At 43.6% G+C, this 15911-nt stretch overlaps 1 protein-coding gene across 19 annotated transcripts in view; it reads right to left on the reverse strand.

Moving 5' to 3' along the window:
* The window catches only part of Foxp (forkhead box transcription factor P), a 311646-nt gene that overhangs the window by 58423 nt on the left and 237312 nt on the right, over positions 1-15911 (reverse strand). The window contains exon 1 of one of the 19 annotated variants that reach the window (XM_077419203.1): positions 1933-2113. The exons of the other annotated variants lie outside the window; for them this stretch is intronic. Coding sequence (XP_077275329.1) covers positions 1933-1995 — 63 coding nt within the window. The 5' untranslated portion in view covers positions 1996-2113. Of the gene's footprint in view, positions 1-1932; positions 2114-15911 lie in introns of those variants that run through there. 19 annotated transcript variants of the gene reach the window in all.

A 15911-nucleotide genomic window follows, 5' to 3' on the forward strand; every position in this document is an offset into this window, starting at 1 on the left:
CTGAACAATACTTTCGTCGATTAAATGGATGCACTTAGAGGAAATTAATTTTTCGCGCTGGAAATAATGGCATCGGGTTGCTGACATAATTGACGGCGCTTTTTATGAAATAATAACGAACCACGGCTTGTGTGTGTGTGTGCACGGGGGAACAAAGATGTAATTTGACATATTAGTGCCGAATTCGGCATTATCACTTGTTAACTCGGACCTCGCGATAATTATTAGAAAATAAACGTCTTGGTCGCGCCTAACTGCCAGATAAGGATAAGAACGCGCCTATCTAAATGATGTCGTTACAAAGTAGTCATTACGCAAGATAAGAGACAAATTAATGTCTAAAAAGAGATACGTCTGAATATTAGCGTAATATTTGCCTGAATCCAAGAAAATAACAAAATACTTCTTCCATTGCACATTACGGAGTATACAACATTTAGGACATCTTTCTAGTTATATTCGAAGTATATTTTCCGTGTTTCAAGAATATAGTAACATCCTAAGACGTTATAGAAAAGACGGCGTAACACAGCGTCGCCGAGGGTGGGTCGCGATTACAAATATTGCTCGTTAAGTCACGTCGTGTTTAAAATTCGCGGAGCGCGCGGGACACGCATTATCGGTTGCTTACTTTACGTCGTGTCGCCATCGCGAAAATTAAACCGCTTGTTTTAAACGCTTGTCAAGAATTCCCAAGTTGTAAGTGGCCGTCGGTATCGATCGGCCACATTTCGGCGAGTTTACGTTTACACACCTGTTTGATTGCCTCGCTTCGCCTGTGTTGCTACAAATTGACACGAGAGACGTCCTGATAGCACTTCGCGACTTTAAGCCGACGTGGTCGCGCGCTGGACTGATATCATTCGAACGTTTTTGCTTCACTTTATTACATTTATTACAACACGTTTAATCGCGATATCTTGATTCGTAGTTTAACACGTAACTCCAGCGAACTTATAACCTCGTATAAAAATATCTCGAACGAATAAATCCCAATGTATCGGTGATAAAGATTTCACTTCAACGCGACATAGATTTTACGCAATTTTTATTCAAATGTGAAAATTGATTGGTCAGATTCCGCTATGCAACTCGTCAACACAGCTGCACAACACACGAAACTGACAATTATGCCATGCCATTTTGCAATCAAACTTATTTATGATATGTTTATATTTAAATATCATTATCATTATCATTATTATTAGCACCTTGCGCATAATATTCTTAATGTTATAATTTAAAAGAAAAAATGTGTTTCCCTCGATAAACGCACATCGTTACACTGTCAGCTTACGCATTTTTGAGAACTAAATCACTATTCCACTTGCGTTGCACTTGACAATTATTGCATCCTGTTGCATCAGCGACGAGACCGCCGTGGCAGGTATATCCGCATATCCGCGAACGTATAATACACACTGATCAATCACTGATAGCCTCGACCACCGATCTCGTATTTCCCCGCCATATGTCATTCTCGTGGATCTTGGGGATCCACGCGCGGCATCGACACGTAAAAGGTAATCGCTCGAATCCACTCCATTCGCTGTCAGAAAAGTTCGTTGCGCGTTCGCTTTCTCTATCTCTCTTTCCCTTTCCCGCGTGTTCACAACACGCCCGAGGAAGAGGACAATCGTCGTTGCGCGATCTTGGTGAACCGTTAGACAGAGAGGAGCAGATCGACAGGTCGCCTCAAAACGAACTTGAGCGAAGGAGAGAGATGGACGTACTGGAGGCGACCGAGAGAGCAAGCGCGAGTGTGCGAGGGAAAGAGAGAGCGAGAGAGAGAGACAGTCCAAACACACGGACACACGTGTCCAATGTGTCCGTGTATGCTCACAAGGATGGAAGTGAGAGAAAGAGAGTGAGAGTGAGAGAGTGTGTGTGTGTGTGTCTGTGTGAGAGAGAGAAAGAGAGGGAGAAACATACCCCAAAGGTGTCAGAAGGCGTTGGCAGTGTTCCGCGGTATATCTGCCGGTTGTCTCGAGACATCCACGCTCAGTAGGCGATACCGTGTTTGCCACGACGCTGCGAGGCACCCCAGGCAGGCCTCCGAGGGTGGCCTCGAAGGCGGTGGTAGGGCGACTTGCTGTGTTGTGTCGGATGCTACCGGGTAGCGAGTACTTGTTGTTGAGATGCCGGGTATAGGGGTGTAGGGGTGGTAAACGCGGGGTATACGGTGACAGAGAGAAAAAGGGATAGACAGAAAAAGAGAGAAAGAGAAAGAGAGAGAAAGAAAAAGAGAGAGAAAGAGAGAGAGAAGGTGCATATACACACAGGAAAAAGAGAGAGGGAAGGGATTGGTGTACAAAAGGAGAGAGGTGGTGGAGCGGGAGAGGAAAGAGCCGGGGGGTGGCACCCCCGAGAATGGCCTTGCGCAGCTACGTCGGCTGGCTGGCGGAGAAAGCGCGGGATAAGGCGGTGGTTGTGGCCGCGGGTTGGGTGGATTTGTACGTTGTGCGGGTGTGGAAGGTGCGCGCGAATCTCTAGCGGCCGCTGCTGCTGCTGCTGCTGCTACTGCTGCCGTTGATGCTGCTGCTGCTGCTGTTGCCACTACCGCTGTCGCTGCCGCTGCAACCCGTTCCGAGCGGAGGCTCGTCTGCTAAACAGCCAGACACGCGAAAGCACGCGAAACACAACTGGGTCGCGACGTGGCTCCGTATAGTCATTCTCGGCGGTATAGGGGTGGTCGCCGCGATACGGGCGGTGGCGGGGATGCAAGGCGAAGGGAGGAGGAGGAGAAAGACACGCGGAGCGTGTCGCGGAATGCTGACCGGATCATTGGACGTTGCTGTGTTCAAGAATGAAGAAATGCCTCGACGATAGCCGTATAGGACGTAGGACGAAAGATGATAGACAGGGGATGAACGACTACCGGCTTCGACGCGCGTTCATCGGCAACGATGACGACGACGACGAGGATAACGAAGATGACTTGCTTGCACGCGACGCGACGAGGCAAGCAGTCGGCCGAGGACGCGACAGGAGTGTATGTACACGCGGCACGGATGCGCGCAACTCTGCGGGCGGGCACGACCGGCTGCGCTGTTTTCCTCCCTGCCGTTAAAACAATAATGCAATATTTAACCATACACACGGGGAGCGAGAGAAAGAGCGTAAGCGAGAGAAAAGCCGAGAGAGGGGGTGCCGGCGTCGCGTCGGGGCAAGAGAAGGTAGGGAGGTAAGGAAAGTAGGGGCGGCTATAGGGGACGCGCGGGGGGACTTTCTCCCCTCCAGAGGCGCCCGAGAGGCAGCAAGTTGTAAGCGCTTCTTTCTCTTTCCCTCTTCCCAGCGTTCTCCAGCGATCGCGCGGTTGCTTCGTGCGCCGTTAGTTGTCTCGATGCTGCTTTCTCATCGTTTTGTCACTGCGTCTCTCTCTCCCTTTCTCACCTCGTCTTTTTCCACACTCCCGGCTCTCTCTCTCTCTCTCTCTCTCTCTCTCTCTCTCTTTCTCGCCACCTCGCGCGTGGTGCAAGCTTTTAGGGGCATCTCACCCCGCATCCAACGCTTTTATGCGACGGCGGCAGTAACAGGAGGAGAGAGCGCGAAAGGGATACGATATAGGGGCGGACGTCGTAGTGGGGGTCGGAGGCGGCGCACGCCTCTCTCTCGAGAGGGATGCGAGGGCCGGCAGCCTGGGGTGGCTCTAGACGCATTCTCCCAGCGATGCAGGTGGGCGAACACCGACGGAGAGGATGGAACGGACGGACGGTCGTGCACGCGTATACTCCGTCGTTCGACTACCTACTGACGACACTGTGCGACGAAGAATTATGTTAGACTTTGCATTCGAAAATGTATAAGAACTTCTGTACATGCGTGATACTTATAATCGGACATAAATCTGATTCTTCATATGATGATACTTTTCTTAGGACGATATTAGCTGCTCTCTTTCATCGTCGAGATAATGATATTTGGAAATGTATTTGAACACTAAAAATGAATACTCTTGTATACCAGTTTGTTGCTCGTTTGCTGTTGTATATGTAACAATTCAGTTTTGTTTCAAAAGAGTTTGTTTGTAATTTTATCAAAAGAAATTTTCTCTCAAAACATTGGAGCACAAGTTGAAGATTATTTTTCAATATAATGAATGTCAGAGAGGACCTTTACGTTATAAAATGATCGAAGAATCAGCAGCAACTTTTCCAGCATATATCGGCTAACGTTTTTATATGTATACGTTTGCCATACACTTCACTTTAACTCAATAATCTCCAACCTACATATAGAATCAATTATCACATAACAAGAAAATGGATGTGACGTTATTTTTATTAATATAAATTATATAAATTTTATTAATAAATTTTATTAATAAAATTAATATAATTTTTATTAATAAATATCTAATATTTGTTAATAAATAAGTTGTTAATCTTCAGTAAATACCTTTCAATTTAATCTATATATTAAAAGTTCCGTTAAATCTAATTTGGAATTAAACAAAAAAAATAATAAAATTGAACACGTACGCAGAAAAAGCTTTCATTTTTCTCAAACCTATTGTAATTCAAAATTACTTATTACTGCCTCTTACTGTCTCACTTTTTGTTAAATAGGAATTAAGTATATATTAATAAAAAAAAATCAATAGTTGAAAGACAATGTACAATATTGGAGACGTGTTAAACGCAATCCATTGAATTTAAATTTCCATTTTCTTGTATAACTCGATCACACGCGATGCTCCCTTTTAATTTGTGTTTTTCACGTATTGCAAATTGCATCAGGCATAAACGAGACGGCACTTACCGCTGCTTTCAATCAACCGCAATTTACTTTTATGCAAATTTTTATCAAACCGTGTCGCATTCATCGCAAAATTTATTTCTACTATCGACCTGCGTGACGCTATAATTAATATCGCAGCAAGTCTAATCAGCGAATATAAACCCTTAACAGTGAGATCAAATGCGGTATCTAAAATTACAATTTTCATCGATTAATCATAGTAGTAGTGCTCCATGATAACGCAACCAAATTCAAATTTAATTCGATTATATCAAGTGGACACGTCTGATATTATCTGTCAATGATTACTCATTGTCCATGGGCAACAAATACTGATTTATGTCATTCATTGGCTCTTAATACAGATACCGCGAACAGATTATACCATTTGATCCAGCCGAATTCCGTTCGCTCGGTCAAGAGTTCAAAAGGTGAATCATCAAACATGAACGCACTATTTAATCGTTGCATACAAGTAAAATGAGCGCGCAGCAAATGATTATGATCTCAATCTACATTTTTTTACTTAAATATTATTTTCAATTAATATTTTTGCGTAATGCTGAATTGATTGGATACCGCAAGTACCGCGCCACTTGAGACCAAGAAATAATCAAGATGTACTTACTAGATTAACTTAATGTTTACGCATCAAAATTTGTTTCTTAATTTCCCTATGTGCTGATTATTTCATGTGAAATGCGCACCGCCAATCGCCATTATTATTAAATTCGATTATTATAATACATATATTCAATATATAGCTGCATGCGCGTATGTTGATTAAGTTATATTATTCTGACGAATGTCGCGAGCAAAATCAAATCGACCGTATCAAGAAACGGTGAGTTAAAAAACAGGAATTAATAACATCGCGAAACGTTAAGTTGCGTTAATTAATAACAGGTATAGCGATTGCTATATAAGTTAAGCCGAGGGGTCATAAGTTACGCGAAGAGATGGAAGTTTTCGATACGAAAGCGTCTCGTAAAACGGGGCTTCGACCCGCGTCATAAATTTGCAGTATAATTCCAAGAATAATCGTTAGGAGCAGATGTTGCTAACAATAATCTAGGTAGGTATCAGCACACAGGTCTAATACTAAAACATTCCGGAACCGATCCACTGATATACGTCGTAGCGCGCGCGATAGGTACGAATATAAAACTGTGTCCGGGTAAGATTGTGCGCATGAATCGCGCAGCTAGATAATGCCGCGCCAGTGATCGAAGTCGGATATGAGAGAAACGAAAGAATCGATTCGAGAAGGATGTCTGCGCCCTGTTGAGTTCCCATTGCACTGTCTAGGCTATAGCACGCGCGAATACATTTTTTGTAATCTGTTATTTGCATATTTCTTGGCGTACAATTATACTAATATTTGAATTAAAGGTCTTTCATAATGTAATAATAATAATTTGATTAGACAAATAAATAGAAACCTACGTAATTCTCCATATCTTCTATTCTGCATTTTTCGATAAGAAAGTACGTCATTCGTGTGAGAAAGCTGATGTATATACATATTCCTTTTTTCTCTTATACCCTGTCTTTTTATCTTTATTTTATTATGTAAAATTATGCTTATCCAATTAATATTATACTTTTAATAAAATTATGCCAATTAAAATTTCTATGAGAGACACAGCTATACTACAGCCATTCGTTAATTATCAGCGATATTAAAGCCTTCTCTCCCAAACCGTTCTTGCATTCCCCAGCATAATTCCAAACGCTACTCGCCGGATGCTGGTAGCTCAAGCAGCAAAATTAAATAAGAGTCACGCCTGCATTCTGCGAGGCATTTCTCCTCCGTCGTTACGAGCAGATACGAGGTTGGTTCGCGTACGTAAGGTAGGTACTCGGAAAGGGTCATCCCAGGGCCCAGCCGCGCTATCCGGGGAGGACGATCGAGAGACGGGTAGGAAACGGTATGGGGGTAGTAGCTTCGTAGTCCAGATAGCCGGTACACTTAGCCGCGTGTATATATATATATAGCCGTTCTCTCTCTCTCTCTCGAGGACAAAGTAGGGGCGCCGCTGGAGGGGGCAAGAAGTGAGGGCCGGTGGGGGGTGGGTGGCAAGCCGTGGGGGTGGCTACCACCCTTTGCAACCCCCCACCAGCGCAGGAGTCGCGTCGCCGACGCTCGGCCAATAAGGAGGCCCGCCGACACAGAGACAATTCAAATGCTGCGCCAATAACAAACGTCTTTTGTTGTTACACGGCAAACTTTCTTTTCGCCTGGTGCTGCTGTTTGTGCCGTCCCCGGGATGCCCAACCCCGGCGGCGGGCGCCCGCCACCACCCCCTGACTGCAGCCTCCACACCTCGCGACCGCCCCCTTACCGGCGATCCTGTCCGAGAGATATTTTTCTTTTTGCCTTTTCACTTCTCTTCCTCCTGGCTTCTTTTTTTCGCCATTCTGTCCCCCGTCTTCTCTCTCTCCTTCTCCCTGCCGCCCGCGATCCAACGGAGCGTCAACATATTAAAACGGGGGAATGCAGTAGGCGGTGGCGGCGAGAGGATCTGCGCAATGCTGACATTGCCTTTCCGCGTTTGTCTGAGCCGCTGCCTTTCGCCGCTTCCGCGTCTTTTTCTCCTTCTACGTCGTAGAGCGTCTCGACGCCTGCCTCGTGGTGGTCATCCTCGCCACATCCTTCGAACATCCACACTCCTCTTCCCTTCTTGTGCACCATCGTATCTCCAATTCGTGTATCAAAGCTCGATAGAGTTTATCTACGACGTATTGTTTAATATTCACATTTTTTGCCCTCGAAAGCAAAAAATCGCAGATAAATGTATTATCTTTTTTTTCAATTGCTAGTTTAATTATAATGAGACGTACGCATTATAAGTACATGTATCAACTTTTTTCACTTGTAAATTTAGAACACTTTTATATGCATCACAGCAGTATCGACTTTTTACCGTTATAAATTATTTAGCTTGGTAAGTCCTCGAATAATATACAAAATAATATAAAATATATTATTCATTGTAAAGTAATTTTTAATATACTTCGTTGTTCCTGTTTCTAAAGACATGTGATTATCTCAGACTCATGGGGCATCAGGGCGTCGTCGGATTAAATACTGATGAAACTTCACCAATCGACCTCGCTTAATGTCTCGTCTTAAAAGAAAGGAACATCGCCAGACCACCGGCGGGGTTGAGGCAAGATGAAGCCACGACGGAACGAAAGGATAAATATTCATTGACGTCTTCATCAAGACTTTTATGACCCCGGCAGAGAGGATGAGGCGACGGGAACTACGAGACTGCTTTACGTTGCCTTCGGCCGGTTCACCATACAGTTTGTGGCGTTCGAGTGTATAACGCGAAAAAGTAATGATAAACGGAATATTTTCACGTTATTATACCTAACGAAACATATAGTTATAATTATAGGAAAATTATAAGTTAAATTTTATAGTTAAATCATGAAATATATAACGAGCAATATTTAATAAGATACGTCAAGTTAATATTTAGTGATCTTAAAAATGACTGTAACATATTCATTAAAAGTAGATCGATAAGGTCAATCGCATGCGATAATTAACGATACAGATATTCATTATTCTAGTATATAATTTATGCCATTTAATATGTATGGTAAAATCATGCGCGTGCAAGAATAGCCAAACTCTGACTAGTATAAAATATCTGTTTGACACATTTAATGCTTGATACGCGATAATCTATTAAAACCTTGAAAATCTCCAGAAAGCGATTCTAAATATGTAAAGTGCATATATAAAAATCACCATAATATATAAAAAAGATAACTTTTTTCACTGAAAAAGATAAAAAAAAATATTTGTTAACGTATACAAATATAAAGGTGCTAATTCATGGGACGCTCGTTTCGGCGTATCGCGAGATCACGTGATTTCGATCTGACGCTAGCGTCAAGCAAAGAAAGCTGGATTTTCTCAGCTTTAAGCGTCAAAGCCAAAGCAGCGCGAAAACGCCGAAATTTTGACGCTGTTTTCCTTTTCATGAATTTCAATTGACGCCGGCGTCAATTGTGGTCATGCGACCTTCTTGCCGCTGAAAATGAGCGTCGAGCGTCAACATAAAAAGGCACCTTGAAAATATCTTTTCTAACATAAGAAAAAAAAGAGCGTAAAATAAATTAAGCATTCCTAGATTCTCTCCCCTTCTAATTTTGTTTTCACTCAATTATACAGACTGTCCTTTTTATTTGGAAAAATTTATAAAGTTCTGTGCCCCGACTGGAGCTCGAAACCTCATTAAACAAATACGCCAGTCAATGAGGGACCGGGGAATGTCGGGAATCGAAGCGAGGTGGTGTCGAGGCAAATTAGCCGCGCGGATATCGCAGCCGGATGTGCCAAAATTCTCAAGCAAGTGACGGTACCGCTTGCGGGGAAGGGGGGGGTTAAAGGAAAAAGGGATCTGTCGAAAGGCTGGCTCCTCCGCGGCGCGAAGAGTAGCGCACGAGGGTGGGCGGCAAAATTGAAATTTCTTCGCTCGAGCGACGACGCAGCAACTCATAAAAAGTTTAAACGTTTCACTCTCTGGCTTGGTGCTCTGCTGTTGCTCTGCCCGAGTCTCGCTTTTTTTTTTCCCAATATAAACTCCCTCTATACCCTCACTTCGCCTGTCGATTGACTACCGCGTCTTTCTCCATTCACCCTGATACGGCTCTCCGGCTCTCCAACCCCGTCACCCCTCGCGGAGATGCTTACGGCTGGCAACTTTTACCCTGAGAAATTAGGGGCTTTACCGCACCCCTCTCCGTCGCGTTTACCCTTCGAGATATCGCGAAGCCAGCATGCGTGTCATTCGCGAAGTATCGTGGGCACGATTGTTTTTATTTAAGTGAGTCGCCTGATATATTAAATTCGGAAGCTAGTGGCTATAGGTAAGAGAAGCAATTGATCTTCTAATTATATAGAGCCTTGTTGGACTGCCGCGCTTCACATCTATAATATATAACGTCTGTATGAGTTTCAAGTTAAAATTTAATTTATTCCTACTATCGCGGTAAAACGGATTTAAGTGCCGTTTCTTTTATTTTTTATTATCACTATCCCGAAGGAAGTGATTACGTCGAGAATTCTGCATCGCGTTTACAGGTTACTATGTGGGTTCAGCTACGAACCACTGAAGCTAACGGGCGAGGGTTGCTGACTCCTATTTACCGATATGCTGATGTAATTATTATATTGCCTTCAATCTCTCTCTTCCAAGCATGACTTCTCATTATTTGCAGGATTAATATCGTGCGTATTCATTAGCTGAGACTCGAGCGGTCTATCCGCATGAGCGGTCAGACTGGTTTTTGTATTGGTCTTATATTAGATATTTCTATAATAATTTCGCGATAAAATGAGATAAATATTTCATCTGCGTTTAATGCGGATTTTCGACAATCAAATCATAGATTTACGCTCGAGGGCCACTCCTCGATATGCAACTTTATACGATTCTGCGTATGTTGTTATATATCCCGCTGTCATTTATATACAGAATCGCCTAACGCAATTAAAAAAAAAGAAGGAAAATTGTAGCTGATGTATAATCTGCCAGGTACCGTTTTCATAATGGCCTGTGTCAACCGTCGTCTTCCATTTCTGGATCACGCAGACCAAAATAGTTTCTCTCGATGCCCCGTTCAAACAATATATATTCAAATGGATAATTTGATCCCGCCTGGACGCGAACGCACGGACGGGGAGGATAGAGGTAAAGAGCTGAACGCGCGGAGGTGGAGGGCGGAGACGTGTGCTTTACGGCTCGTTCCATTATGAAGGCAGGATCTGACGACTGCCGATTGAAAATAAAAGCGGGCGGCACACGGAAAAATGTTGCTGCAAGAACGGCAAATATTGTTGCGCCGCCCGCGGTCCGGAGACAGCGCGGCGCCGAGGCCGCCGGTGGCGGATGCCCGGTCGAAATTATTAATCGCGCCGCTGGTCCTTCGACCGGCGGCAAATGTTGACGTTACCGGTACGACGAACGTTGCGCGCGATCGCACACCGACGTGCATCTGACGGTGAACGGCGCGGAATTTAAGAGCTTCGGGAATTAATTGTATCAGCACGGTGCGCCTCTCTTGTTTCAACGAGCGCGCTCTCTCTCCCCGTTCTATATACGCGATTAAAAATCGTTGGCGATTCAATTTATTTAATTTAATTTAATATCCTCCCTATCGCCGTCTGCCATTGACGTTAATATTTGTCTCTCACAATAAAATAAGAAATTAAAAATAAATCAATATTTATATTTGTTACATTTAAATTTTATACTAGAATTTTTTTAATTAAGAGATTATAACGTGTCTCTTTTTTGAAATATTCAATAGATAATATTTACATTCCCGTAATATTATTAAATAAAAATAAAAAACACATCTGCTCTTTTATTTATCATTTAACGGATGTTTCATATTTTGAATGATTATTGAGATTTTAATATAGTAGAGATTTTTAAAAAATTTAATTATTTTTCAGTGTGATAGCACATTTAATAAATATAGCCGATTAATAGTGCCTGATCAATTAGCAAAATCCGCGCTTTGCGTATATTCCCGAAATAAATGCAGTTCTTCTCTCAAATCTATGGGAATCTTCGACGAGATAGAGATGACGGGGGGGATGAAGCCCGGTTGCTTATAAGTCGCATGGGTGTCAGAGTCGATATCTTGCTGGCTCTGTGTCACAGAAGGGACGTTGGCGGCGGAAGGGTAAGAGACGGGTAAGAGAATCAACGGGGAGCGGGAGAGAGGCGGGGGGAGAGGGTGAGCCGTAGAGTTGCCGGGGGTAGGTGCGGCTGCGAGCGTTGGGGAATGGGTACGAGCGAGGGGGCATGATTAGCATTACACTCTGAGCCTCGATGATCAATAGTGGAAACGTCTCTCCCTTCATTCTCATTCTCTCGCTGTGTTAGCCTTATCTCCCTACCCCCCTCGCACCCTTTTGCCCCCTCCCGGCATCGGATATGCGCGAATCTCATCCCACCCCCTTTCCCGGAGCTTTCTGTCGCCCTTCCACCCCCCTTTTCTGCGCGCATTCCGAGTACCTATTTCTCTGCCACTCTGTACTACTCCGAACGCCTTTCTCTCTTTTTCTCTCGCTCTCTCTTTTAGCCGAGACTCTCTGTTTCTCTTTAACGCAAATGCTCAAAATGATTAGTCTTCAGCTATGCATTGCTTACTTCGGACCAACGAGTGTAAGCTGCAAGATTATCATCATTATTTGAATATGTAAGTTGATTAATGAGACATTAAGAATTTGTAGAAAATCCAAAATTCAAATTAAATTGTAGAAAGTTAACTTAACAGCTACCTATTATTTCAGGCAATCTTACGTTCCGATCGTTGAGAACAGATCGCAAGATTGAAGTGCTATGAAAGAAAGTCGCGCATTCATCCATCTAGAGGAATCGTATAGCCTCTTTTTTTCGCGCGAAGCTGCACCTTACAAACCCCAAACGCACCATTCCCCGGCAGCGCGGGCATAATCCTCTGGCGCGAATCGCCACGCCACCCTCTCTCTCTCTTTCTCTCCGTCCCATTCCCACCGCGAGATTCGCCGAAACGAAATGTGCCTGCAAGTTCCTCACATTTATTCTGATCGCCGCGCGCCGTACAAAAAAGTGCCGCATCAGCCGGATGATGCGTGGTGTATCTATACGTACGTATACATACATAAAGAACCGAGATTTTCCTCTCACGGCGTCTCGAGTCTCTATACGGCGTAGGTTACACCTTCCTCGAACCCAACCCCGCGACGCCAGCCCCGAAGACGACCCGGGGATGTTTTATTTGACGGTGTCAGCAAGCGGGAGATATTAACCGAACAGCTCTCGCCCGCTGGAATTATGTGGGCGGATGGGTGTGGGCGCGCGCGAGATTCGACTTCTATGGAATTTCCGGAGAACGCGGTATTGTAGCGAAAGAGAGCGATGGAGACGGCGCGGCGCGGGACGGGGGCGGGAAGGATAGGGGGAGAAGGATATAGAGTGAAGAGGACGGACGACGGGTCACACAGGGAATCTACCGGGGCAAACTTCACCATTCCGGATACCATGGTACCCCGGAGACACTGGCCGTGCCTAACTGCAGTCTCATCCCTACCGGTCGTTACATCGTCTGGGTATCTGCATCTGCATCGGGAGCATATCGTATTCGGCGGTAACTCACGTGGCGCGTCATTCTTGTCTGCCACCGCCGCCTCCTCCCGCTCCCGCCGCACGTCGAACTCATATCAGAGGTGATCAATGAGACCGCCGGAAACGACGGAGTTTTTGCGAGGTCTACGCGAGGCACATATTTAGAAAAGAGTACTCGAAGGATTTTGAGACTCCTCGGGAAAGTATCGCGAAGGGATGCGAGATATTGAGGCGATCCGTCTTATCGCCGATTGTTTCGAGAGTTTAATTAGTACTTCGTATATCTTTCAGCAATGTAAAAGATATTTTAAAAGCGACGTTAATATGGATCCTTATCTTCACGATGTCGCTCAACGTTCGCCACGAGATAATTAAAACGAATTCCGTAAACTTTTCTGTGTATTTCTGGCCGACTGCTTCGAATAAGTTTGAGAAAAGTTGCAGTTTTTGGAGAACTTTCGTAGGAGTGACACCAGCGGCAATAAAAATTCGCGAAGATAAGACTTCGTCCTCCATGGATTGTGAATAAAAAAAAAGAACGTGCAGGCGACGCTTGACTGTCCTAGATAAGATAATGCTCGAAAATAATTTTTTATCCTATATTATAAAGTACATTACCTACAATCTGCGTACATAAAACGCATGCAGGTTTATTTTTAAGAGACAAATTTAATCATGCAAAATTTTATGTAATGAATATATAAATATTGATAAACTTAAGTAAAATAGATACAAGATCCAATTTTCTTCTTCACTGTAAACGATTAAATCATATGATTCTTCTCAAAATAGCATTTGCTTTACAATGTATAAAAAGATTTCACAGTCCACTAAAAGAAAGCATTTGAAGAAAGCTCACTTATATGTGAAAAATACATAATTGCTACTAGCAATTACGACAAAATGACCGCGTAAAGTATCGGAATCCTCTCTACCGTCCATCTATATCGCGCACTCCCACTCTCTCTATTTCCTCTCTTACTTTGACAATTTCTTTCATCGGATCTCCTTTCGGTTCATTTGACGGGACGACCTTTTTTCGCGCCCGCCGCACAAAGTGTCGATCCGTCGTTGTCTTAATGGGTGGCAGGCCACTCGTCCTTATTGCAGACTTAATTACTACCTGACGCGCGCCAGAAAGTTATAATGGCCAACAAGGAGTACTCGAGGGCCCTGGAACCTTTCAGCCAGACGGACAAATCACTGTCGAAATAAAATTTTCTTATTCCAGCGATATTTCAAGTAATGCCGCCGATCCATCATCTCAACTTCTCAGCGGTCATATAAGACAAGAATTATGGCCTTTATTCAAATGGATTTAGTTTGCGGCGAATCTAAATTTTTATAATAATTCTATAACTAGTAGTAAATATATTGTTAACTAATCCTTTGATTTCAATATATTACTGCTTATCTTCTTGTTTAATTGGAATGTCCATTTAATTGAAGAATCTTAACGTACATCCACGTGTGCGAGTTTCTAAATCCAAGATATGTAAAATTGCGATAAAATAAGATATACACGTCACTTTATACATTTCCTTGAAGCAGTTGTTACAAAAAAGTACATTACACATAAAATGTAAGTGAGTACACGACGAGCTATTTATACAAGTAGTTTTCCTCCGAAAGAACAGCCGCGAAAAAGACACCTCGGGCAATTGGCGTAGAAACGACTGCCGGCAGTAAAAGAAAACTATGCTTACTACAAGGAAAATTTTTATCGACTTGACGGTCGCGCGCGCGAACGATACCTCTACGAGTGATAACATAACGTGGAAATGGCGGGGCCGCAGCAGCAGCCACGCGTTCACAAGGGATAGTCTTCGAATCGAAAATCGGTCGCGGGTGAGGTGGCGAGGGTTGGAAACGGCGAGCCTAAACAATATCTTGCGGCAATGTAAGGAGCGTCTATTGGGCCATTACCGACGGTGGCTGACCATTTTGGCCATTTGGCTTGGACAGTGCTACGTCAGCGGTCTCGGTTCTCCCGCCTGTTCTCCGCCTATTTCTCCTTTCTTCCCCGACCAGAGTCGAACTCGACTCACTTCCGTCCTACTGTCCTGCCCTTCCCTTCCCTTCGCCCGCTGGAAAGAAGTTTGTATCGTTCGCGGCAATCGAGCATTACAAATTTAACTTGTAGGAATCATCTATTATCTTATTATCATTTGTAATCTACTTCTATATCAGCTATTTTTTTTCTCTTTATCACCATGAATGCGTAACAATTGCAACGAAGACACTCGAATGACTTAAAACTTAATTTTCAGTTTCAATCTACGATCCCACTCTAAAATTCGATATAAACGCGCGGATGTCGAGTGGTGGCCACGGTTTTTTACGCCATCCACGGCGTCCAAGGCGCGAATCGATAGATCCCGCACAATTCATTTCTAAGACGGTGGGAGAAAGCACGCGCGCGGCAACGACATTTCGAAGAATGGCAGACCGAGAAACCAAGCGAAATCGATCGCAGCCTTTCAATGTGTCTCGGCTTTATCGTCGGCCATATATCATCGTGCCTATATCACGGCTGTGGGATCTCGAAACTTTGCGTTTCTCTTTTTTTTTCTTTCGGGATGTGGTGCTGGATACGCGCGATATCCCTGAACCCGAAATCGCGAGCTCGATCCACAAAACATAACACATCAGGGGGAAATGAAACACAATTTCCGCTGACGTCACATTCGCATTTGAACCCGGTAATGCGGGTGTTCGGTAATATAACGCAATATTTTACATTTCGTATATTTAATCGAAACATTTTTAAATGGCAGCAAAAAAAAAATATCAAATATATTGTTGCCCGCGCGGATTAATAAATATGAATATGAAAATACAATGCAAAAAAACATGTTATCATAAAAGTTACTTATTAAAAATTTAACAATATATTTTAAATATGTTACAAAGTTACGGTGAAAAAAAAAACGCGCAGAAAATGAATAAAATTCTCACGTATCCTAAACGACTTTTTATTTTCCAACGCGACACACCAGTCGTCCTTTATAAAAGGGAATTCAAATTTTC

Source organism: Temnothorax americanus, unplaced genomic scaffold (genome assembly GCF_048541705.1).
Source record: "Temnothorax americanus isolate GAGA-0224 unplaced genomic scaffold, ASM4854170v1 Scaffold52, whole genome shotgun sequence".
In the NCBI taxonomy this organism is placed as follows: domain Eukaryota; kingdom Metazoa; phylum Arthropoda; class Insecta; order Hymenoptera; family Formicidae; genus Temnothorax; species Temnothorax americanus.